Source organism: Aotus nancymaae, unplaced genomic scaffold (genome assembly GCF_030222135.1).
Source record: "Aotus nancymaae isolate 86718 unplaced genomic scaffold, 86718_ANA_hifiasm-v0.15.2.pri h1tg000029l, whole genome shotgun sequence".
NCBI lineage: Eukaryota > Metazoa > Chordata > Mammalia > Primates > Aotidae > Aotus > Aotus nancymaae.
The window spans coordinates 13428814-13456029 of record NW_026988442.1 but is presented as its reverse complement, the minus strand read 5'-3'; the positions used below and the strand labels follow the sequence as shown (position 1 = coordinate 13456029).

At 40.1% G+C, this 27216-nt stretch overlaps 1 protein-coding gene and 1 pseudogene across 6 annotated transcripts in view; one reads left to right on the top strand and one right to left on the bottom strand.

Annotated features, from left to right (window-relative positions):
- The window catches only part of CBFA2T2 (CBFA2/RUNX1 partner transcriptional co-repressor 2), a 150229-nt gene that overhangs the window by 21031 nt on the left and 101982 nt on the right, over positions 1 to 27216 (bottom strand). For 5 of the 6 annotated variants that reach the window (XM_012455182.3, XM_012455181.3, XM_012455183.3 and 2 more), the window contains 6 exons: positions 21846 to 21989; positions 16658 to 16899; positions 9216 to 9305; positions 5576 to 5757; positions 3843 to 4096; positions 1136 to 1221 (listed from right to left, as the gene is read on the bottom strand). In XM_012455182.3, the coding sequence (XP_012310605.1) occupies positions 1136 to 1221; positions 3843 to 4096; positions 5576 to 5757; positions 9216 to 9305; positions 16658 to 16899; positions 21846 to 21989 (998 nt within the window). Of the gene's footprint in view, positions 1 to 1135; positions 1222 to 3842; positions 4097 to 5575; positions 5758 to 9215; positions 9306 to 16657; positions 16900 to 21845; positions 21990 to 24093; positions 24161 to 27216 lie in introns of those variants that run through there. The other variant, XM_012455184.2, reaches the window with a different exon arrangement.
- On the top strand, positions 13161 to 13279 carry LOC135277026 (5S ribosomal RNA; annotated as a pseudogene).

Here is a 27216-nt window from a genome sequence, read left to right as displayed (position 1 = left end):
TGACATACCTATCGAGGACAATAACTGCCAGGGCTTCCAGTGTTTGGACAAAACCTGAGATGCATGGCCTTCTGACCAACTGTCTATGATTTCATGTTGTTGCAGCATTTGTTGTATCCCTGGGGGTTGCCGCTCTCTGTAAGTTTGCTGTGGCTGAACCATAAAATAAGGCATACACAGATATCTATAGAAATTATAAATTTTGATGAGATGAGGAAGGCTGGTATCTTTCAGAGTACAAAATAATTTTGGAATATAAACAATTTTAGGGGGTTGAATTACCTAGATGTTTGTTACTAACCTGTGTTACAAAACTAGGAAACATGAATATGTGGGCTAAAAAACAATTCTCTTTACTGCAGAAGGAGCAGAATTGAAAAAATTAGAAAGAAAGTTTCTTTTGATAAACAATTAACAAATGCAAAATAAATCCCATCTTGCTATGTTGCCTAGACTAGACTTGAAGTCTTGGCTACTGGGCTTAAGAGATCCTCCTGCCTTAGCTTCCCAAGTAGCTGGGACTACAGGCATGTGCCAATATGCCTGGCTACAGACCTTTGTTTTTAACCCTTATATATTACATAACTTTATTTGTTTTCTGACCTGACGTGATCATCCCATCATAAAGATGTGGGAGTGACTTTGTAATTCCTTAGCTGGGGGAGTACTAGCTAAACCAGCTTTTATTAAAAGCAAAGGATGTCATGGCTATGGTTATGTTCACTTCAAGCATACATGTTACATTAATTATTGGTAGGATTAAGAATCAAAAGTAGGCTGGATGCGGTTACTCAGACCTATAATCCCAGCACTTTGGGAGGCGAGGGTGGGCAGATCGTTTGAGGTCAGGAGTTTGAGACCAGCCTGGCTAACATGGTTAAAACCCCATCTTTACTAAAAATACAAAAATTAGCTGGGCATGGTGGCATACACCTGTAATCTCAACTACTCTGGAGACTGAGGCAGGAGACTTGCTCGAACCTGGGAGGTGGAGGTTGCAGTGAGCCGAGATCGTACCACTGCACTCCATCCTGGGTGACAGAGAGAGACTCCATCTAAAAAAAAAAAAAAAAAAAAAAAAAAAAAAAAAAAAGTAATAAAGAGTTAGGGAAATTAAACACTATAAGATTCTTACATGGTCAAGATGTTTCCATTCATCAGCCCATTCCCTTTCTGTTAAACGATGATCTACCAACTCATCTTGGTAGCCTCCATTCAGACCTATAAGAAATCAGAGATTAAATTAGAAGATAGCAGGGAAAGCACAGTAGAATCAAATTCTACCAAGTAAATACACACACATTCATAATAACTTTAAACGCACTACTAAGGCAACGATTCACAATAGGGTGGGGGGGGGCCCACAAAATGACATTATAACCAACAAAGGATCACTATTCAGATTATATAAATAACTCCAACAAATCAATTGTAAAACACAAAATAGCCCTGCAGAAAAACAGGTAAAAGAAATAAACAGGTATGTCATACATGGCATTTCATATCTAATATATTGAAAAAATGAAAATGTCACATACTACTAAGTATTGGCAAGGATGTGGTGCAATGTGAATAATTAACCACCCAAACTAGAGTGTGTACTGGTACAACCACTTGGAAACAGCTTAATATTATCAATAGTTCAAAAAACTTATTTTTAGGGGGGAAGGTTTTGATATATACTGAAATTTCTAGGAATGGAACAACTGTGTGAATTAAGCGTATACCAATAGAATTGTCTATTATTTTGAATAACTCATGTCACATACAGCAACAGTGCTCAGTCCTTGAGTCATTAACACAACACACTTATTACCAGTCTGAATTTATAGGTGACTAGAATTCATAGTGACTACGTATTAGTGTTAGAATCTGTTAATTTCAGTATACACTGAGTTCTTTGTGATCCTTACAATCTGTCAAAACATGTAGTAATAAAAGCCAGGTGCAGTGGGGCATGCCTATAGTCCCAGCCACTGAGGAGGCTGATGCAGGTGGATAATCTTGAGCCCAGGAGTCCAGCTTGGGCAATATAGTGAGACCCCCATCTCTAAAAAACCCACAAATTTGAAAAAATGCAGTTTTTAGCATACTTCTTTCTCAAGTCAAACTGGCAAAAAAAAATGTACAGAAGAAACCATTAGCAAGCCAGTTTTCCCCCCCCACTGTGTTGTTTTCAACCAAAGCAAGCCAGTTTTTAATAGATAAGAGAGAGGCATAAGAGTGACAGGGGTTAAACACTAGGATAGGTATCGTAAGATACTGCCAGTGCATCCTAGCCTTGGGCATAAGACAACTGAGGTATGAATTTTGTCTCTGCCAATTATTAGCTATTGATTTTGGCCACATTTCCTTCATCTTACATCTGTAAAAAGGGACAACAATTGCCTGGGACTCCTGTGAGGATAAAATCAGACAATGTAAGTACAACACAATCTAAGTGGTAGCTACGACTCAGTAAACATTGGTGCTGAGAACACCATGGGCTACGGCCTTCCCTATTCAGCTACCACCCCACTATGTGACACCAGGGGTCCCACTGTGGCCAAGTGTCTGAAAGATGCTAGTGAGCCTAAGTCAGAGGAAGTGAGGGCAAATATGTTACAATTTCTTACTCCACAAGGTACCCCATAAATGGAAATGTAGGGAAACCCTGGAAGCTGGTAGCCCTTTGGTTCTCTGCCCTGACAGATGCTCAGCAGTTATATTCCAAAGAGCCTTATGCAGAAAATGTGTATGAGTACATGACAAAACACTGTCCAAAACCAGAAGAGGTTTGTTAAGGTTTCTTTTGTTTCTTCCTAAATTTAATGGTTTCTGAGGGCCCATGTGCCAGGTATTCCAAATGGAACAACAACCCAGCCCAAGGGGTAGTGTTATCTCCATTTAGAATACTCTTCAGAGGCTCAGAGAGCCCAAGCAACTTGCATGAGATCACATAGCTAGTTAGGATGCAGAGCCAAGATTTTATGCTCACCTCCTAACCTAAACGCCCATGGACTTTCACCTACAAGGTAAAATCTTACATCTTTCTTGCCTAATTTTAAAACCTTTTGAAAAATTTTTTTGAGGCAGGGTCTCACTCTGTCACCCAGGAGGGAGTGCAGTGGCACCATCATGGCTTATTGCAGTCTTGACCTCTTGGGCTCAAGCAACTCTCCTGGCCTTTTTTTTTTTGAGATGGAGTCTCGCTCTGTTGCCAGACTGGAGGGCAGTGGCGTGATTTCAGCTCACTACAACCCTTGCATCTTGGGTTGAAGCACTTCTCTTGCCTCAGCCTCCCAAGTAGCTGAGATACAGGTGCGTGCTACCACACCCGGCTAATTTTTGTATTTTGAGTAGAGAAGGGGTTTCACCACGTTGGCCAGGATAGTCTCGAACTCCTGACCTCAAGTGATCCACCCTCTTCAGCCTCCCAAAGTTTTTTTTATTTTTTGAGACAGTCTTGCTCTGTTGTCCAGACTGGAGTGCAGTGGCTCAATCTCTGCTCACTGCAACCTCCACCTCCCAGGTTCAAGTGATTCTCCTGCCTCAGCCTCCCGAGTAGCTAGGACTGCAGGTACATGCCACCATGACTGGCTAATTTCTTGCATTTTTAGTAGAGATGAAGTTTCACTGTGTTAGCCAAGATGGTCTTGATCTCTTGACCTCGTGATCCGCCCGCCTCGGCCTCCCAAAGTGCTGGAATTACAGGTGTGAGCCACTGCGCCCAGCCAGCCTCCCAAAGTTTTTATCCAATCAGTGGAAAAAAGCAATCATGGTATTATTTGACTTTATCACTGAGTTGGTAAGAAATCCAATAATCCAATCTGAATTTACCATGCTGCTTAGAGAGAGCTTACCAAGACTGTGGTGTCTATCACGAACTTCTCGGTGCTCTAGCATCTTGTTGGGTTCCCGATACAGGTGAGAAGTTGCAATATCCTCTAAGGTGTAATGCTGAAGAGGCGGAGGGGTAGGATGGAACTGTCCCCCAGGATTCATGAGGGGCACAGTGAGGGCAGGACTGTGCCGAGGAGCAGGGCTGATGGTACATACTCTCTTGGCAGGAGGCTCAGGAGCAATTGTATCTCTATCAAAATTATTTTCTTCTCTCCTGTAGAAGAAGCAGAAGTGCATTATCTGAGCCTGTCAACAAGTGTTCATGCAGACATTTCCAGAGCACCTACTACGCATTAGGTATTGTGATATGCACTGGGATAAACAGGAAGACTCTAAGGAAGGTATGACATGAGGCATGAACTGAATTGTCTTCAGGGGCCAGGGATATCATGTAAACTGCCGACTGATACCAGCCTGAAAAGAGAGGTCAAATCCATCTATAACCAGACAGAAACACTAACCCTCATGAAGCAAAGGAATGACTAAGGAGATGACAGCATTTTCCTGAGTTATGGGTTCAACCATACTTAGGAAAGTATTAAGGTCAAACTTGTTACTATGAAGATGAGTTACTGGAAAGAAACTACATGGGAGGAAAAAGGCTCATATAACAAATCCAATTGGGTCTTTTATTTTTTTAAAGCCAGTCAAATTAACAGTGGGTCCAATTGTGTACTGGCAGGGTTTTTAGTCACTCAGATTCAACTGTAATAAATTTTCTACTATTCTTTTTTAAACTTTCTAAAAAGTATCATTAAAGCCTATCTACTATTGTTAAATTATTGCCACCTTTGATAACTCATAGAATACTTTGATAGCCACTCATAGGGGGCTTTCTAAAATAAATTCATATTAATTTTAGTCTCAGTAAAAATGAGTCACTGGCAAGTATTAATAATTGCTATACTTTTTCAAGACTTCTCACATCAGAAAAAAATGAGTTTGTCATAAAAATAATAATTCTCTCAAAAAAAAATTTTTTTCAAAAAGAGAAAAATGCATTTGGCAGATTGTATTTCTTTCTTTTTTTATTTTTTAATTCTTTCTATGAACAGCATCCAAGAAAAGGTAGAACTGTATTTCTGAGGCTTCTCGAACCAGAGACCCATAAATTCTCTAAAGTAGAGTTTCTCACTGGGTATGCAGGCATCTGAAGAGTTTCTGGAAAATGCTCATGCCTGGAAGCTACTCCCATAGATTTTAGATGTATCCTGCAGCTTGGTATTGGAAAAAAGCAAAAATAACCATAGAAAGCCTGAGACATTGGGCTGGGTATGGTAGCTCACACCTGTAATCCCAGCACTTTGGGAGGTCAAGGCAGGTGGATCTCTTAAGCTCGCAAGTTCGAGACCAGGCTGGGCAACACGGTAAAAGCTCATCTCCCCAACAACAACAACTACAACAAAACCAATAGAAAAACCCCACAAATATTAGCTGGGCATGGTGGCACGTGCCTGCAGTCCCAGATACTCAGGAGGCTGAGGTGGGAAGAACACTTGTGCCCAGGAGGCAGAGGCTGCAGTGAGCAAAGATTGTGCCACTGTGCTCCAGTCAGGGCGATAGAGCCAGACCTTGTCTCAATAGAAGTCTGAGACATTATAACCACAGCAATCAGATTCTCTTTATTTTATAAGCAAAAGGAAAGGACATTGTGGTTCCAGAAAGGAAAGGACAGCAAATCTCATGTGCTCACCTCTCCGGACTGGGCCTCTTCCCGTTTCCGTGTACTTCCATGAGCAGCTCTGAAGAGTCAGCAGGCGATGCAATGCTTGTATTGAGCAGAAGGTGTTCGTGCTGAGCCAGGTACTGGGATGGGGTCTGCTTGGCTGCCCGAGCGCAGTGCAGCAGTTCTCGCTGCAGCAGGGGCAGATTGGCCTTGAAAGGAAGAGGCAGTTTTCCCAGTGTTGGGCCCTATACAATAGGGCTCAGCACCTCAAACGCTTTCACAAAGTAGATGATACAAGATAAAAGCCCTCTTTTCCTTGGCAGTCTGATTTTCACATGCTTCTGTGAGTATGACATCTCTTATACTACACTTGAATTACTGTTTCAGTTATTTTTCGCCCCAACCAGATGTAAATCTGCTTAAGGAAGACACTGTACCTTATTTACCTTTACAGCCTAGTATAGAGTCAAAGTTCAATAAAGGGTTGTTGAACATAATAATTTTAAAACATACACTTCTGAGACTTCAGTGAGTGATAGAAATACTACTGCCTATGTGGGTGTCATTCCAAGCCCTGGTTTCTCTCTTCTGAATCCCAACCCATCTCTGATAGCACTACTCAGCCTTCCTTCATGTTCTGCATGAGAGCTGCCATGGAATTCTGGAAACTGTGATTATTATGAAACATGAGAGTTTGAAAAGGAGCATGGGAGTGATGTAAAATGTAAAAAGATAATTCATTAGATATTTTTCTGTCTCTCATATTTAGAAAACCTATTATAGGAACAAATCACATTTTAAAACCCATACATCTTTTAAATTTTAAAGCTCAGAACTTGACTTCCTTCATATACAGAATTTACTTTTCCCATATATCTTTTATTAAAAAAACCATAAAGTAGAAATTATATTTTTCTCACCAAATTTAAAAGCAATGCAGGTTGAGCTCATAAGCAAAGGCTTAAACCCAAGGGACAAATGAATAAGTGAAAGGAGAGTTTTAATACATGCAAGTAGCTATCCCTTCACTGAGGGTTAATTTAGCAGGCACCATAATTAGTGACTGTTTTAAAGCAGAAATAAATTGACAAAACCCCAAATGCTAGCCAAAAAGCTGCCATAACAACCTACCTCATGCTGTTTTCCAAAATAACAGAGTTAAGAATAGGGAATTTGACTATATAAAATTCTTTTAAAGTCTGTTCTATAACCTCAATCTTGTTGCAACTGTAAAAACTTAATTAAAAAAAAACACCACCATGTCAGATCTTTACACTTGTGACATGTCCCATGATGAATAAAAAACATGCTATTTATTTCCTATTTACACAAATTTCACAAATCTTTCTTAATTCTAGTCTTGGGGAAATAATTGTCTACCAGATCTGACATACAGAAAGGAGACCAAGATAGAACCAGTACAGCTGTTTCAGGGCTCAGGAAGGCGCCACAGACTTCTCAGAGTAGCCAGGGCTTCAATGCCATGAGAACAGAGCCGTGATACAGGCTGTGCACCTTAGACCTATGCATCTTGTTGTGTATCTGCTGTGCTCCAATATAAAGGTTTTAAAACCTGGTATTAGTACTTTAGTAAGATGACCTATCTGTCTGATGCTATTACATTTTCTTAGGAAATGAAAGTAAGGTAAAATAAAGTAAAAGGGGCATATTTATTTGGCCAGACTAAATTTTTTAGGCTTTGTTAAGAGGTAAAATTAAAGATATTATACAGATACTCATAAAAGAGAGAAAACAAATTTCCATAAATATTGATAAAATTCAACTATACTACAGTAACAACTGAGTATAGTTTTTTTGTTTTGTTTTGTTTGTTTTGTTTTTGAGATGGAGTCTCGCTCTGTCACCCAGGCTAAAGTGCAGTGGTGCAACCTCGGCTTACTCTAACCTCTGCCTCCCGGGTTCAAGCGATTCTCCTGCTTCAGCCTCCTGAGTAGCTGGGACTACAAGTGGTGCATGCCACCATGCCCGGCTAATTTTTAGTAGAGATGGGGTTTCACCATATTGGTCAGGCTGGTCTCTTGATGATCCGCCCACCTTGGCCTCTCAAAGTGCTGGGATTATAGGTGTGAGTCACTGAGCCCAGCCGAGTACAGTTTTTTGGAAAATGATTCTGATCATATTAACACATCAGAGAAAACCAAATCCAGGTAACTATACTGTATTCTGTAAAAATGTCAAGATCACAAACAGCTGAGTGAGTGTGCCAGACTAAAGTGAACTAAAGACACATGACAAATAATGCAACGAGTGGTCCTGAATTAGATCTAGAACTAAGCTCCCTCCCAAGTTTTCTTTGTGGTAAAAGACATTAGTGGCACACGTGGTGAAGTACAAATACAGTCTATAGATACGATAACAGTGCTGTATGAATGTTACTTTCCTGATTTGATAACTGTATTCAAGTATTTAAAAGCATGTCTGCAGCTTACTTTTCTTTGTTTAGACAGTTTTGTTCTGTCACCCAGGCTGGAGTGCTGTGACATGATTTTGGCTCACTGCAACCTCTGCCTCCCAGGTTCAAGCAATTCTCCTGTCTCAACCTTACAAGTAGCTAGGACTACAGGCAAGTGCTAATTTTTTTGTATTTTTAGTAAAGACAGGGTTTCACCATATTTGTCAGGCTGTTCTCTTAACTCCTGACCTCAAGTGATCTGGCTGCCTTGCCTTCCCAAAGTGCTGGGATTATGGGCACTAGCCACCATACCTGGTCTTGCAGCTTACTCTTAAATAATTTTTTTTTTTAAAGAGAGTCTCGCTCTGTCACCCAGGCTGGGGTGCAGTGGCACAATGCAGCTCACTGCATCCTCCACCTCCCAGGTTCAAGTAATTCTCCTGCCTCAGACTCCCAAGTAGCTGGGACTATAGGTGTGTGCCACTGCCCGGCTAATTTTTCTTGTATTTTTTGGTAGAGACGGGGTTTTGCCATGTTGGACAGGTGGTCTCAAACTCCTGAGCTCAAGCAATCCACCTGCGTTGGCCTCCCAAAGTGCTGGAATTACAGGTGTGGGCCACCTGCACCCGGCCAAAAGCTTTTTAAAAGGATTATATTCCATGTAAAGAAAACACTGCCTCATTTCATTTATCATTTAAGCATGATAATGCAGAATAATCTCTCCAAAAGCTATGGTCCAGAAAACATTATTGCAGAAGACATCTTTAGAAACTACAGTAACTGGGTTTGGGGAGACACAAACACTGTCTTCCTACATCTTCTCCTGACCTTAGAGTAAGTCTAAACTGCAAAGGCCTTGCCTTTTGTTTGACAGCCCTCTTCTCAGATACCACACTCTTCACACTCTGACTATACCCAAAAGATTAGTGTGCAGTTATTTCTTCTGTTAGGAGCTCTACCTCCCTTCTACCCTCACACTTCCAGCCCAAGCACCTCCTATTCTCTCCTATGCTAGCTACTTCTGTGTGTTACCAGCAGTGTCTGCACACAGACCACAACATAAGACTTCTGCAATTCTCATTTCATGAAACCTGAGGTTTATCTGTTGACTGCACTCAGACCTCTCTAGCAGCCCAAAATAAAGATCTAAAAATGTGGCAAACTGCTCTGATTTAAATCACGTAACAGGGATTAGCAGAACACTGAGGAAATACTGAAGATAAAATATATTCGGTAATTATTTTATTGAATTACCTTGAGAAATGGAATCACAAAAGGACGAAGGGGGAAGTTTGTGGCTTCTTGGAGCTTACAGTGGAACTCCTCAATTGTCACTGTTGAGTTCTGAAAAGATAAATAATCTGGTTCAACTTCCAAAACTTACAACGCCAAGCTTTTTATTTTTTTAACTTATTTCTTTTTTCTGAGACAAAGTCTCACTCTGTTGCCCAGGATGGAGTGCAGTGACACAGTCTCAGCTCACTGGAACCTCTGCCTCCCAGGTTCAAGTGATTCTCCTGCCTCAGCCTTCTGAGCAGCTGGGATTACAGGTGCCTGACACCACGCCTGGTTAATTTTTTGTATTTTTAGTAGAGACAGGGTTTCACCACGTTGGCCAGGCTGGTCTCAAACTCCTGATCTCATGATCTGCCTGCCTCGGTCTCCCAAAGTGCTGGGATTACAAGGGTGAGCCAACACACATGGCCTTTTTATTTTTTAAATTTTTAGTAGAGATGAAGTCTTGCTAAGTTATGCAGGCTGGTCTTGAGCTCCTGAGATCAAGTTATCCTCCTGCCTCAGCCTCCCAGGTCGGTATTACAGGTGTCCACTCTTTTAAATCATAAGGAAAAGGATAATTGCAGGAACATTATCATGAACTCTGAGCCTGGCAAAGGTAAACCATACTGGTTTCTTATGACAGAAATTCACACTCCTTGATTCCCTTCACCAACACCTCAAATCCAAATTCTCCCCTTTGCCCAGCAGCCTAGGCTGCAGAATAGGGCACTGACTTTATTATTACTCATGAAGAGAGACACTCAGGTCCCCTGATATTGAGCAGTTCATTGCAAGTCACTTCAGGCACAGGGAATCAAGTGTACAACATTTCCTGTTACAGAGATCCTGACTCAACCTTGGATGTCAACTTCAAGACATTTTGGACTCAATAACCCAGAGTCACATTTTTTCAAAAGCTCATTTCTTTTTCAAGTTCTGCCCCCCACCTCCTGGCATAATGTTCCCAAATCTTCCAAATAGGGAGTCCAAAAAAAAAAAAAAAGCAAAAGAACAAAGAACAATAGTTTGCCTTCTACCTTCGAGTGGTCAGTATGCATTTTACGTATTAGAGTAGCCCCCAACAGGCAAACCCCTAGCTTTTACTGTTCTCTGGAAGGGTGCACGTCGTCTGTGTTTTCTCAAAAGTCTAGGCCTTAAACTAGGAATGGGACTCAGCAACTCTGCTAAAGGGAATGAACAAATAAAAATATTTTCTTCAAAGTTCTTAAAACTATGTAGGATAACCAATTAAAACAAACAAAACAAAACAAAATGTGGGGATTATTCTGAATCCCTAAATGCTCCCCTGAAAGAGCAATTACCATTTCTAGAAATTTACTTTCAGAAACTTTCCAAGCGTTCAAAAACATAGCATGTAACATGCAACTTACAATTACAATATATTTTCCTAACCAAAAAAAAAAAAGGGAGGGGATTATGTAGATCTACCAACAGGAAACTACATTAAAATTACAAGAGTCATGTATCTGTTCTGATACATGGGGGGAGGTGGTAGAGTAGATTTGTATGCATTAATGTGGAAAAGGTATCTACAATACCGTAAAGTGGAAAACCAGAAACAGAAGATTATATTTTCTAAGAATCCACTTATAAAAATAACACACGTGCATATCATGTCATATATTTAATGCCTGGAAGAATAATCATAATAACAGTTATTTCTGAGTATGCAATTATGTTGGATTTTCCAAATGTATCATATTTATTATTCAGTAAACGTTAAGATATTTTCCTTCAGGGAAAAGGGGTATGTCCCATGTAACCACGTTAGAGGAAAATGTTTAAACACTTTTCCACATTTCATACCAAAAAAATTATTTTAAAGTGAACTGTGTATCTGTTCTAAGTATATGACATTTGCACAATACAGCCAAAGAAACCTGTAATTCTGGCAATCAGGAATAAAAACTAAGTGTAAGAGAATGATACTCTTTTATACCTACTGCAAGGGAAGCAATCAAGTCTCATAAAGCAAACACAAATAGATTAAATGTATGGAAAGACTACTTCCTGGGTATCTGGGACTACAGGCACACTCCACTGTGCCAGTTAAGGAAAGTTTATTTATTTACCTATGTTTTTACGCTTACTCTTAACATTTTCATTTTCTGCACATCCTGGTCTGGGATATATCAGGAAAACACAAAACCTAGGGAACTCACTGCTTATGTAGTCCCGTGGGTCCCACGAGTGAATCTGCCCTTTTCTCTCTACCTTTAAGAGTGGTCATCGCCGTCTTCTTTTTCTTTTTAAAGAGATGGGGTCTTGCTCTGTCCCCCAGGCTCACAATCCACCTGCCTCAGCCTCCTAAGTAGCTGGGACTACAGGCGCACTCCACCATGCCTGGCAAAGGGTCTAATTATTTTTATTTTATATGTAATGTCCAAGGGTTTTTACTATTTATCAAGAGGAATAGGGAGAAGTATGCCTTTCTATCTTGCCGCTGAACCAGAATGAGACTTGATTTTTAACAACATCATATTCCAAAACAGATATATTATACTTTACTCAGGGTTTTATAGACTTTTTAGTTAGTTTCAATGAGGGAGGGGGTACTTAATGTTGAACTGGTTATCTTGGTGCACACTGTTTATCATTTTCTTAGGACGAATGGTACCAGAAACATTGCCAAACATTCTCCAAATAAGAAAGTGAAGCACAAAACATTTACCGTTACCTTAAAGTGGAAAATGCCCATGCTTGCCCTTCCGGGTATAGTTAGGGACTCTCAGTACCTTACTTCTTATACATCACAGACACAGAATGCAGACAGGTGAAGTCCACCTACTAAATTATGTGGCCATTATTTTTAGAGACGGGGGTCTGGCTATGTTACCCAGGCTGGCCTCAAACTTTTGGGCCCAAATAATCCTCCTGCCTCAGACTTCTGAGTAGCTGTGACTACAGGCACATACTACCACACCAACTACGTGGCCTTTCTTTGACTTGGCTAAATAAAGTTTCTGACACCTGAAAGACTGTTCCACTTACGTATGCCCACCAAAATCTTGGCCATACTTTTCATAATAAAGGACTAGACATGATGAAGATGCTTTCTTGAATAGGCAAATTTAATGCTATAAACATGTTAACTCTCCTTGAAATAGCAGTTTCATTTATGTCTCTCCAATCTTTATATCTTATTTCCTAGGTTAGAACTTTCAGAATTACACTGAATAGAAGACAGATATCCTTAGGTGCTTCCTAATCTCACAGGAAAAGCTTTCAAAATTTCACCATTAAACATGAGGCTTGCTGGGCGCGGTGGCTCATGCCTGTAATCCCAGCACTTCGGGAGGCTGAGGCGGGTGGATCACGAGGTCAACAGATCGAGACCATCCTGGTCAACATGGTGAAACCCCGTCTCTACTAAAAATACAAAAAATTAGCTGGGCATGGTGGCACGTGCCTGCAATCCCAGCTACTCAGGAGACTGAGGCAGGAGAATTGCCTGAACCCAGGAGGCGGAGGTTGCGGTGAGCCGAGATTGCGCCATTGCACTCCAGCCTGAGTAACAAGAGCGAAACTCCATCTCCCCAAAAGAAAAAAACAACAACAACAACAAAAAAAAACCATGAGGCTTGCTGTAGAGTTTTGGTTACATGTAAAGCCATCATCAGATGAAGGTAGTGCCTGCTAAGTTTTAAATTTGCTAAGTTTTAAATTTTTCTTGCAATAATAAGCACTGTATTTAACAAACACATTTTCTCCCTCAATCCTCGCCCAAATCTATATATACTTTTAATATCAATCTTAAAGAAAACATCAGCAGGCTAGAGGCATAACACTTGGGAACACTATATGGCACTCAACACTAAATTTGCATATATGTACAACATATGAAACCACAATTCCACTGTGTGTGTGATGCTTCCACACATGTATAAGAATGTTCACAGGGTCTACGGCCATATCACCCTGAACACACCCGATCGTGTCAGATCTCAGAAGCAAAGCAGGGTCGGGCCTGGTTAGTACTTGGATAGGAGACCGCCTGGGAATACCGGGTGCCGTAGGCTTTTTAAAAATAAAAAATAATAATAATAAAAAAAGAATGTTCACAGGAGCATTATTTGTAATGGCCCTGTGCAAAAAAGAGTTAACATAGTAGGCCTAAAACTGCTAGCCTTAGAAAGGCCTGCTTGTAAGGCTGGGCCATTGGCTGGCATCTAGGACGCTGGATGATAAAGTTTCCTACAGTGTTAAAACGTTTCTTAACTGAAAAGGTGGCAGCACCCACGTGTCCACTGAGGGATTAACAGATCAATAAATGTGATACAGACATCATAAAATGAAATATTATTCAGCCTTAAAAAGGAAAGAAATTCTGACATATGCTACAACATGGATAAACCCTGAGGACATTGAGCTAAGGAAAATAGTCTAGTCACAATATGATTCTACTTATATAAGGTACCTAGAGTAGTAAAAAGAGACAGAAAGTAGAATGGTTAATTGCCAGGGTCTAGGGAGAGTGGGGGAATGGGGTGTTATTGTTTAATTGGTAAAATTTTGCAAGATGAAAAGAGTTTTGGAGATGGATGGTGATGATGGCTGTATGATAATGTGAATATATTTATCATCACTAAACTGTAAACCTAAAAATAGTTAACACAGTAAATTTCATCATAATTCAAAAAAAGCAACTGCATAAACTCTGTAACCCTGTGATGCTCATAGGCTCTAGGTATACAATGGTTGAACAGGGACACAACGGTGAACAGGACAAACAATATGAATGTATTTCAGACCACTGAACTGTATACTTAAAATACAGTTAAAATGTTATTTTCTGTAATGTATATTTTACTACGGGAAAAAAAAGTCAACCCAAGTGTGGCCATTTAAAAGAAATAATTGAACATACCTACATATACTTTTCATAACTAAAAAAAGATTCACATTTTTTGCAAATGAATTTTTGACATTTTTACTTTTAATCTTGAAATTATCTTTAAGAATAGATAATACTTGAAGTAATTTGCTGCTGGAATCATCGTAACGTTTTGATGCCTGCTTTGTTTCCAATTATGTTCAAGCTCATTTTGACATTTAAGGCCAATGACCTTACTCTAGATCCAGTAAGATTTTTCTATAGTAGTCTAAAATTTGAGGAATAAACAGGTTTAAAATAAAAAAGAACTATACTTTCCCTAACCGATAAGGGTGACTGTGTGTAGAGTGATTCTGTGAACAAGATGGTTCATGCTAGACACAGGTTTTCCTGCTAAGAGGGTAAAATTTGGCAGGTGCTAGGCAAAGAGTGCCTATGTGACCAGGTTCCAACAAAAACTTTGGGCACTGAGTCTTTAATAGGCTTCCTTGACAGAAGCATATACGTTGTTGTGTTTTTGTTGCTGGGGAAAGGGCACTTTGTGTTACCATTCAGACGAGGGAGAGAGCATAAGGACTCCACCTGTGTCTCTCTCTCTTTTATGATCTAACTATGTCTCTTCATTATGCCTCTGTAATCTTTCTTAGCTGTGAGCACAACTGTATGTCGAGTCCTGTGACTCCTTCTGGCAAACCTCAAAACATAGGGGTGATGCTGGAGATGCCAAAACTGTCCCAAATTGCAAATGACTTAAATGTCACATAGTCCAAAAGTATAAACTGTAGTGTATTCCTACAATAAAACACTATAGCAATGAAAACAAACAACCTATACTCATAGGCAATAAGGATGAAACCTCACAAATGATAAAGTCATTTATTGCATTTTGCCTTGTATGCAAGTTCTTTCATGATAGACTGAAAGATTTTTTAAATTTATGTTTTGAGATAAGGTCTCACTCTGTCACCTAGCCTGGAAGTACAGTGGTGCAAACACAGCTTTCCCAGGCCCAAGGAATCCTCCCACCTCAGCCTCCTGAGTAGCGAGGACCACAGGCATGTGCCACCACACTCAGCTAACTTTTGAAAAATTGTTTTGTAGAGACAGAGTCTCACTATATAGCCAGGCTGATCTTGAATTCCTGCATTCAAGCAATCCTCTCACCTTGGCTTCCCAAAGTGCTAGAATTACAGGCGTGAGACACCACACCTGGACTTACAGATTGAGAAATTTTTTAAGGCTGTTTTGTCTCAGAATTCCTCTAATTTATATGGATTGCATTTATTTACATTACCATATCAGAAATTAAAGCTGAGAATTTAAATAAAATATAAAATAACTGTATTGGTTCAGACTGAGGTGTGATTTTTAAAATCTGTATTTTCTAAAAGTAAGAAGAGTGGCACTGTTTTATAATTTATAAGTCTCTTTAATATCTAGCATAATAGAAACCAGTTGGATTCTATCTACGTTTGCCTTTAATCTACTGCTATCTCCAGAAAGGATCCTGGGGAATCTTTGGGGTCCCTGGATCACACTTGGAGAACTGCAACTTTAAGGATTAGTGCCATGATTCATCTTTCTATCCCACACAAAGGGGTTAACATACACAAAGGAGCACAGAATGCTTTCACTGGAGGTAAATCTTAAAGAATTCAATTAGAAACATTGGGAACTGGTAGTACTTCCCTTATAAACACTGAGAATAAAACCCCACCCCGTTGTCAATGTCAGAAAATTACTCCTTTATACCACAGGTTCACCAAGCACAGTATAGAAAGAAAAATTATGTGTCTCTTGCAAATTCTTAAGCAAGTTTATATGCACAAGGAGCTGAACAATTCAATCCGTTTGATACTATTTATTTATTCCATGAAACTTGTAATTTTACAAATTATTGTTTTAAAAATTAAACTTGCTACTTCCCTACTCTCCTTGGTTTGGAAACAATGCACTAGGCACTGAATATATGAAATTGCAAAATCTTGCATTAACTTGGTTGGACACCAGTGGGCCTGTTGAGACCAGTTTTAAGAAAAATCCAAAGTTGCTTATGGGAATTAAGAAAATATCATTGACTGTTTTTTTGATAAGCATTGATATGAAATCTACAATTAAACATCATGCCTGTAATCCCAGCACTTTGAGAAGCTGGGGCAGGCAGATTGCTTGAAGCTAGGAGTTTGAGACCAGCCTAAACAAGATAAGGAGATCCCGTCTCTACAAAAACAAAAAAATTAGCTGGGCATGGTGGCACGCCCATGTAGTCCCAACTACTCGGGAGGCTAAGCAAGAGAACTGCTTAAACCTGGAAGATCAAGGTTGAAGTGAGCTGTGTTTGCACCACTGTACTCCAGCCTGGGCGACAGAGTGAGATCCTGTCTCAAAAGAAAAATCCTACAATTAAACAGTTTTATACAAGTTATTCAATAACTAGTCTAGTCTGTAGCATCTGCCATATTACTATGGGTTTGAAAATGAGCAGAAATATCTAGAACTTCTCTGCTGGCTTTGGATCTAAGCCACATACTCAGGTAGCTGACAACAGTGAGGCTGTACTTACCACCAGTGCAAGAACAAGAGTCCGCACCTTCTCCCCAATCTCAGGGGAGATGTCATTGCCAAACTGTTGCAGAGTGGTAAGAAAGCGTTTCAACTTGCTGAGCTGTCGAGCACCACAAGTGGCTGGCAACTGCTGATTTGTGAGTGCAGATGATGTGGAAGAGGCAGGACCATTGCTGAATCTCTGTGGTGGTGATGGGGCGCCATTGAGGGTAGGAGGAGAATGGTTGATTCCATTGCTTACTAAAAGAAAGCCAAAATGAAAAACTCAGGTTACGTGCAAAACAACAGGACCTTTGTTCATTTTTTGTTTGTGTTCTCCTTCATTTGTTCATTTGAATTTTGTAAAGCACATGTCTTATAAAAGTATGCAAAACTTGTTCTGTCCTTAATGAGATTGCTGTCAGATAAAAGTGATAACAGAGTAACACTGGAGTTTTAAAAAGAAAGCAGAGTGCTCCAAGAGCAATAAGGGACATCTAACTCTACAGGTGCCATGGACAGGGGTGCACAGTTTTAAGAAAGACTTCCTGCAACAGGTAGTACTTGAGATGGGTCTGGTCCAATAGCTCTTTCCAGTGATGGGATACTCATATCCATCTTTTACATCACATCTTCTTCCCAATTTCAAGATCCCAAAAACACCAGGCAGTTAATCAGAAGGTAGCATGTGAGCAAGACACCAGAAAAAGTAGTTATGATAATGTGAGGGATATTTTTTAGGCCTACTGATTTAATGATTTATTCCTACAATAAGATACCCATCTCTTTGGCCATCCAGAATACTCATGTCCATTAAAGCAAGTAACTCTCTAACTTAACGGTGCTAGATTAATACGTCAAATCCTTGGTCATTCAATAAGGCATCTTCCTGATTCCATGCAGGACACTCCCATCCTACATTTTTGCTCGAATTATAATACATTGATTAATTAGTTTTCCTATTTTTATTCTTAATAGTCATTTCCTGATAATCTTAATTTGGAAAACAACCCTAGAGCTATGGTTTTGTTTTTTGAGGTAGGGTCTCATTCTGTCATCCAGGCTGGAGTGCAACAGCACCATCTTGGCACATGGTAGCCTCGACCTCCTGCACTCAAGCGTCCCTCCATCTCAGTCTCCTGAGTAGCTGGGACTACAAGAATGTGCCACCATGTCTGGCTAATTTTTTTTTTTTTTTGTAGATAAAGGGGTCTGACTATACTGCCCAGGCTGGTCTCGAACTCCTGGGCTCAAGCAATCCTCATGCCTTGGCCTCCCAAAGGCTGTGATTACAGGCATGAGCCACTGTGCCTGGCACTGAGCTGTTCTTGTTGGCACTGAGTAAAAACCTAATTGATCTAGTACCTAAGTGTCATTCTGTTATCACTTAATCATATTCAGCTTTTAAAAACTAAGAAAGTGATGCCGGGCGCGGTAGCTCACACCTATAATCCCAGCACTTTGGGAGCCGAGGCGGGTGGATCACAAGGTCAAGAGATCGAGACCATCCTGGTCAACATGGTGAAACCCCGTCTCTACTAAAAATACAAAAAATTAGCTGGGCATGGTGGCACGTGCCTGTAATCCCAGCTACTCAGGAGGCTGAGGCAGGAGAATTGCCTGAACCCAGGAGGCGGAGGTTGTGGTGAGCCGAGATCGCGCCATTGCACTCCAGCCTGGGTAACAAGAGCGAAACTCCGTCTCAAAAAAACAAAACAAAACAAAAAACAAAAAAAACTAAGAAAGTGAAACTGGGCCGGGCGCGGTGGCTCAAGCCTGTAATCCCAGCACTTTGGGAGGCCGAGGCGGGTGGATCACGAGGTCAAGAGATCGAGACCATCCTGGTCAACATGGTGAAACCCCGTCTCTACTAATACAAAAAATTAGCTGGGCATGGTGGCGCGTGCCTGTAATCCCAGCTACTCAGGAGGCTGAGGCAGGAGAATTGCCTGAACCCAGGAGGCGGAGGTTGCGGTGAGCCGAGATCGCGCCATTGCACTCCAGCCTGGGTAACGAGCGAAACTCCGTCTCAAAAAAAAAAAAAAAAAAAAAGAAAGTGAAACTGCATCTAAAAACATAAGAAACAATATAGGACTTAAGCAATATTTAAAGAGTCAATCATTTAATCTTTACCTAGCTTAGAAAAATGACATTTAATCATATTTTGCCAAAAACAAACTTACTAATCATAAAAATTCGTCTACTTCCTTTCTACTTCCTCTAAGCCAGTCACAGTTAACCATCTCTGTTCCCTTTTCTTGCACTGAACCTTATTCACATTTGACCTGGCAAGCTCTTTTTCATTCCATATAGTTCAGGTATCATCTCTATTAAGGAGCATTCTTTGACACATGCTGCTGCTGCTCCACTTGAAGGTCAGCCTTAGTGGATTCACTATATCCCTGTCCTGCCTATGTGCACGCTTCCACCATTTTACTTCCCAAATTATGCTTGTTTCTTTCCTTTTTTTTTTTTTTTTTGAGATAAGAGTCTTGCTCTGTTGCCCAGGCTGGAGTGCAGTGGTGTGATCTCGGCTCACCGTAACCTCCGCCTCCAGGGTTCAAGTGATTCTCCTGCCTCAACCTCCCAAGCAGGTGGGATTACAAGCTCGCACCACCACACCCAGCTAATTTTTTGTACTTTTAGTAGACATAGAGTTTCACCATGTTGGCCAGGCTGGTCTCAAACTCCTGACCTCAAGTGATCTGCTCTTCTCAGCCTACCGGAGTGCTGGGATTACAGGCATGAGCCACCACGCCCAACCTATGCTTATTTCTATATTTTTGTTGCCTTATTGACTAATACACTACACAACACACATGTGCATACTGTAATTAAGTTTTATAAACTGTGTATACTGTGTATATTTTTGCTTTGTTCATTTTCTAGCAAAGGGTAAGTGTTCAGGAAAATGCTGCTCAATGATTCACTGTATAAAAGGCTAACAGGCTGAGAAAAGGGGTGAATTTTTTTCTGTGTCTTCCATTAAAGGAAATTACTAAAGGTACTAAAAGGAAGGTTCAACACTCAATCTCAGCAATCCCAAAAATTAGTTGCAATGGTCTGCCATTTCTTTGTTTTTACAGAAAGGTCAATTGTTATTGGCAAGTTGTTCCCTTTTGAAGGAACCCATAAAAATAACACATTACCATGCTTTTAGCTACTCTGATGCACAGGAAGGCTTTTTCATAGTCTCTTTAGTAAAAACTGTATGATCACATTTTCTGAAATGAAACATCCACCTCCAAGCAGCCAAATATGGAAGTGAAAAGGGCTGCATTTATATATACATGTACCTATGTGTGTATCTTGAAATCTGATTGATGGCCAAGATTTAAATCTGTTTCTTTTCAAGATAGTATATATGTCTAGGTCTGTTTAACTTTGAGACAGAAATTAGAATTTAAAAAAAGGGATATTGTACTTCTTTTCATTCACTCTGGCTCAAACTGAATGCTGCAGTTGCCAGCTACTCAATTTCAAATGTTTTGGGAAAATAATAAACTTCCAATTAACGCAGTACATCTTACATTCTCTTACACACAAAACACAAAGTTTTGAGCAAGGACAGTGTGCAAGCTTGTGTAATAACATTTAAATAAAACAATACACATAGCATCTAGCTCAGTCCTCTGACACTTTTTGGGCATTCCACAAATAGCAGTACATTCTGGTTTAGAGGCAAAAGCTCTGCAGAGTGTCAACGTGAACTGGGGGCGGCAGCATGTGTATGGAAAGGCATAACTCAAATGAAGATCAAGACACGTATGTGCGGCTGGGTGTGGTGGCTCATGCCTGTAATCCCAGCACTTTGGGAGGCCAAGGTGGGTGGATCACGAGGTCAGTAGTTCAAGACCAGCCTGGCCAAGATGGTGAAACCCTGTCTCTACTAAAAATACAAAATTTAGCCGATGCCTGTAATCCCAGCTACTCAGGAGGCTGAGGCGGAAGAATTGCTTGAACCTGGGAGGCTAAGGTTGCAGTGAGCCAAGATTGCGCCATTGCACTCCAGTCTGGGTGACAGAGCAAGACTTCATCTCAAAAAGAAGAAAAGACAAGACAAGACAAGACAAGACAAGACAAGACAAGACAAGACATATATGTGCCTATATGTATACCAGATTTTAAGGTGAAGTTTATTTGGGGTTATTTTGGTGATTATCGATATATAGGACTGAAATTGTTCAGTTACAGGGTTCATGGAAATTCAGCATTAGTGCACACTGCCAAACAATTTCCAAAAGTGGATGTACTAAATTACACTCCAATCAGCATTGTATGAGTGTTCAAGTTGCTCCATACATCACTGACATCATTTTGTACATCCTGGTGCATGTATAATAGTATTGTATTGGGTGTTAGTTTGCATTTCCTTGATGGTTAGTGAAGTTGAATATCTTGTTACATATATTATTAGCTAACATAATAGTTATGGACTGAATTCTGCCCGAGTCTTGGCCAAATTCACACACTGAAGTCTTAACTCCTTGTACATCAGAATATGACTATATTTGGAGATAGGGACTTTGAAGAGTTTATTAAGTTTAAAAGAGGTATTATGAGTAGTCCCTAATCCAATACGATTATTGTCCTTATAAGCAGGGGAAGAGACACCAGGGACGCATGCAAATGGAAGAAAGGCCATGTGGGGATATGGTGAGAAGGTAACCTCTGCAAGGCCAAGGTAAAACCAAATCTGCCAATACCTTGATCATTACATTCTTCCTCCAGAACTGTGAGAAAATTAATAAAAATAAATTGTTTAAACCACCAGTCTGTGGTATTTCATTATGGTAGCCCTAGTAAACTAATACAACAATATCCTCTTTTGTAAAGAGCCTTACCATGACAGCACTAGAACGTTTTTAGAATTAATTCTGTAATTCTGGAAAACTTACTTTGAATCCCAGAAGTCAATATAATAATTTAAATTCATTATTGTTAGAGTCAAGGAAATAAAAATAGTTACCAGTCAAAGAGCATGAAAACAAAATATTTAAACAACTAAATATCCAAATAACTAAGCTAAGTATTATTTGCAGAGGGTGTAATTTATAAAAGAAACAACCAGAAATAATATATGTGTCTATGTTTTCTATAGCACTTTGAAAATACTGAATAATATATACGAAAGGCTTCATGCAAGTCAATCACTTAGATCCAAATGTCACTCTGAACTACAAACACCAGTAACTAAGAGGTCTCACATGCTGTAGGAGTGAAGGACACTGGCCTCGGTCCTCCAGGATTTATTGGTGGAAGGGGTGGCATAGTGGGAGGTGAGGATCTGGACTGTATCTTCACTTCTACAGGCGATCCAGGCATTGCTGGCACCCTTTTCTCAGGACCAACTGCAAAGAATCAGAGAAATTGAGGTTAGAGTTTTCTATAAGGTTGCAAAAACAGTCAACAATTTGAAATATCAACTTATTTTCCTAGAGGACTGTGAATACACTTAGTGTAATGGGCTGAATAGTGACTCCCTAAAAGATATGTCCAAGTCCTAACATCTGAAACTGTGAATGTTACCTGATTTGGCAAAAGGGTCTCTGAAGATGTCATTAAGTTAAAAATCTTGAGAGGAGGAGATCATCCTAGATTATGTGGGTGGGCTCTAAATCCAATCTGAATGGTGTCCTTAAAGAAGAGACGAAACACAGACACAGACACATATACAGAGGGAAGCCGATGTGAGGACAGTCACACTAAGTGGTCACAGAGGCAGGGACTGGAGTGATGCATCTACATGCTGTGAAGTACCAAGGAGTGCCAGCAACCAGCAAGCCAGGAGGGTGCAAGGGACACATTGGTCCTCTGAAGTCCTGGGAAGGAATCAACCTTGCTGATGACTCAATTTTGGGCTTCTGGCTTTCTGAACTGTGAGAGAATAAATTCCTATTGTCTTAAGCCACTCAGTTTGTGGTACTTTGTTACTTCAACCCTGGCAACTAAAATGAGCAAACAGGGTCAAGGGGTGGCGTGAACTGAAAGTTAGTAGTCTCTAGATAGTGGCTGAGAAAGGAAGAAACCAGGTTACAAACGTAGCTTACCTCAAATGCATTTTTTTTTTTTTTACTTCTCCTTATAAATGAATTAAATTAGTAAGGGGAAAAACTAACATGGGAACTATCTAGACATAGGCCTCAACTGCATGACACGAAAATAAAATCATAATCAGCTGTATATAAATCACCATTAATAGGCTGGGCGCAGTGGCTAACTCCTGTAATCCCAGCACTTTCAGAGGCCGTGGTGGGTGGATCACCTAAGGTCAGGAGTTTGAGATCAGCCTGGCCAACATGGTGAAACCCAGCCTCTACTAAAAATACAATAATTAGCCAGGCGTAGTGGTGGGCCCCTGTAATACCAGTTACTTGGGAGGCTGAGGCAGGAGAATTGCTTGAACCTAGGAGGCGGAGGTCATAGTGAGCCGAGATGCGCCACTGCACTCCAGCCTGGACAACAGAACAAAACTCCATCTTAAAAAAAAAAACAAAAAAAACTCACCATTATGTGTGTGTGTGTGTGTGTGTGTGTGTGTGTGTGCGCGCGTGTATATATATACACACACACACACACACACACACATACACATATCAACTACATCAAGTAGGAAAAAAGAGGTGGAGCCAACCTCTGACCTCAAGCATGTAAATGTCATTCATGCTATATATTGTTCAAAAAGATGAAAAGTAGAGCTGATTCTACATTAAGCAGATGCTACTTCATCCATGGGAACAATTAATAATAGGCAGCTGTTGGATAACACTAAATGTCAACAAAATTCCAGAAAGATAAATTAGATAAACTTCATGATGTTACAATTTGGTAGGTCTGAGCCAACAGGAATCAGACTTGATACCAACGAGTAATATTCTAATATATCTAAGAAGTTATTTTTCCCTATCAAAGAGAATTCTTTACATACTTGGTTAATAATAGGACAAGGGCTACCATAATCACTTTTAAATTGTGCTATCCTCCTCACAGTTAATTCTAAGCTTTTCACTTAAGTACCCGACATTCATTCTCCAAAAACTACTGAATTCAAATTAAAGTGCAAAAAATGGGCAGCAAAGGCTCAAATGAGAATGTTAAGTCCCGTTTTCTTTCTGTGAGAACACAGCTATAAAGACAACACATAGAAGAGTATTCACAATCCTGGCAACAATCTTTGTGCATTGATAAGATGCTTTTTAATAAAAAAAGTATTTCCAAATACTATTTTTCTGTTTCAGTTTGCAGTGGCCATACTTTGTAAAGGGATATAATAAATAAAGTCAATCAAGAAAGCAATGCCTCCAAGTTACAAATCCACTGACAAAAATGTGCAGTTCTCAGAACCATGTGGGCAACACTCTGCCAGCCCTTCCCATCTCTCTGTTGAGGACATTTTCTTTGTGAAATTGATGGTCGTCCTGTCTGATTAGTGGACTAATGAGCTGTTGCGCTTGCCTTTTCTTCCTGGCAGTATTTTCTCAATGTCCTTCAGAGAACAGTTGACACATTTCCAGCTCTTCCATCTGGGGCTCAGCTTTCTGGAGGGGTTGGGGAGAAGGAAAGGAACTGATGGTTGTCTCGCACTGTAATGTGTTGTGTACAGTGTGCAACAACCTAGAGGGAGCCTTTCTTCAGACCACCTGGCTCTACAGCAAGGGTGCCAAAGGCTTGAGGAGGTCTTAGCAGTGAGATGAGTTTTAACATTCAGCACTTGGGAGAATAAAAAAGTTGGAACAGCCCAACTGCAGAACACTGAATTCTATGCTCTTAACAACCAAAAGCTTTGATAGTGGGCAAAATCCACCAGCTAGAGAACTGTTTACACCCTGATACTTTTCGTTTCACCACCCAAAACCTACAACAGTAGTGTTTTCTTTATGTTTCAAGCAAATAAAGCAGAAAAAGCACAGGTATGAAGACTGAGAGATTTGGTGTGAATTCTCGTTCTGTTATAATGCATGTGAATTTTACCAATTCATTTCACCTTTCCAGGCCTCATTTTCAATGTATGTAAAATGAGTGACAGTACAATCTACCTGTTAGGAAACATGTAATGATTAAAGATGATGCCTAAATCAGTGCAAGGCATAAAGAAGGTGCTTAATAAACAGGAATGATGATTAGAATACAAAATTCCTGGTGTCAAATTCTGGACATACTATTAACTAGGTATGTGACCACGACCAAGTTAATAGTAACATCTGTTTACTGTGTAAAATGGGTATACTATCAACAATGTATCCATGTAACCTCAGAGATATTGTATGGAACGACCCAAGAATTAATTGCTGCAAAATCACCAAGTACAATGTAAAGTCGTATTTTTGTTGGAGACTAGGTGCCATGAATGCCCTTCATGGAGTGAGATCTAGCCAAGTGGTCTCTAAGATGATATATTCAGCAGCTGCTCAGATGATGGGAAAAGGATATGTTCCAAAGTAGGCATTTTAACGCTCTGCTTGGGGTCACAGTAGGATTACAGTAAGTCCCCACAGGAAGAAAGCTATGACATGTCTTTATGTCATCCTAGTCACGGTGACTTCCTTTCTGAATTTTTATGAAACTGATAGTTATGTGTTATATTCTAGCTGGATCCCATGAAAGAACCAATCATATATTGAAGTCTTTTCAATCTCAGAGAAGAAGAAATTCCTTTCCTTCAATTGCGGCTTGAGTCCATAAACACTACTGCTTAGGATATCAAACAGCCATAAAGATTTAGTCCCTGCTTTGAAAGGGTTTTATAATTTGACCAAAAAAAAAAAAAAGCTTTAGTCCCAGGAAGCCAAAATAACCCTTAGTTTTGTCATAAGTGTCCAATTCATATCTAAATTCAAAGTAACTGACAATGTAGTCACCCCATGATTTTGTGTTTTGATTATTCTGAATATATTTGTGTATGTGTATTACAAATACATGTGTGCATATATGTGTATATATTAAAAAATAAAACACAGATATGACCACATGTATTACCAAAATCACTGACAGTTCAACACCTAAACCATGGGAAGCCAAAGAACTTGAGTCAAAATGGAAAAGTATGTCTGAATCATTTCTTCACTGTGTGCAATTTGCTAAGGATGTCATGAAAAAGAAAACAGATGAAAGAATAAAGTAATAAACAGTTCTCTGTGTGACAGCAGTGATATTTTTTCCTACATAGGAATTTAAAGAATCAAAGATGAAACTAAAGAGAACTATTTTGTAGCTTCACAGGAAAGTTACATTGAACAACCAGCAGTCTCCCTCTCATCTGCAGTTTCAGTTACCTACTGTCACCCAAGGTCCAAAAATATTAAATGGAAAATTTCAGAAATAAACAATTCATAAGTTTTATATTGAGCACCATACTGAATAGTGTGATGAAATCTCATGCCATCCCACCTAGGATGTGAATCATCCCTTTGTCTGGAGTATACACCATCCGCCTATAAGTCACTTAGTAGCTGTCTTGGTTACCATCAGATGAACTGTCATGGTGTTGCAGTGCTTGTGGTCAAGTAACCCTGATATTACTTAATAATGGCCCCAAAGTAAAACAGCAGTGATGCTAGCAATACGGACACACCAAAGTGAAGCTGTAAAGTACTAAGTAAAAAGGTGGAAGTTCTGGACTTCATAAGGAAAGAGGAAAAAAAAAATCGTATGCTGCAGTTGCTGACATCTAAGAAGGAAAAAGAAATTTGTGCTTGTTTGCTGTTGCATCTCAAACAGCAAATGTTACAGCCATAGTGCGTGATATGGGCTCAGTTATGGTGCAAAAGGAATGTATGTAGGGTTTGATACTTCCCATGGTTTCAGTGATCCACTGGGGGTCTTGAGACATATTCCTTGGGGCTAAGGGGGAACCACTGTATTAGACATCCCAGAAACATGCTACTTGAGAAGAATCATCTATGATAAACTGCCCACAAACAAGGGCATTTACAAATCATTACAAATTGCTTTTGAGGGTTTTTTAAAAATTAGAGACTGGCAAAGAGCAGAGGTGTAAATACATGATAAAAAATAATGCCGTTATCTGAAGGGAAAGGCTACTCCTAAGCAACTGGAAAGAAGAAAAACTTATAGGTCTCAAGGAGAAAGCATGTTGAGGCAAAAGGTGAGCCTGGCCGGGCACGGTAGCTCACGCCTGTAATCCCAGCACTTTGGGAGGCCGAGGCGGGTGGATCACGAGGTCAAGAGATCCAGACTATCCTGGTCAACATGGTGAAACCCTGTCTCTACTAAAAAATACAAAAATTAGCTGGGCATGGTGGCGCATGCCTGTAGTCCCAGCTACTCAGGAGGCTGAGGCAGGAGAATTGCCTGAACCCAGGAGGCGGAGGTTGCGGTGAGCCGAGATCGCGCCATTGCACTCCAGCCTGGGTAACAAGAGCGAAACTCCATCTCAAAAAACAAAACAAAACAAAACAACAAAAAAAAGGTGAGCCTAATGTGAAGAATGCTCCATCACTCAGTAGTTGTGTGACAGTGGTTTTCTTTATCTGTCCCTGGGGATAATTCAACACAGGGTTATATGAAGGGTACCATAATGGATATAACAATGGCATGTATTCTCCCATGTTTTACTTG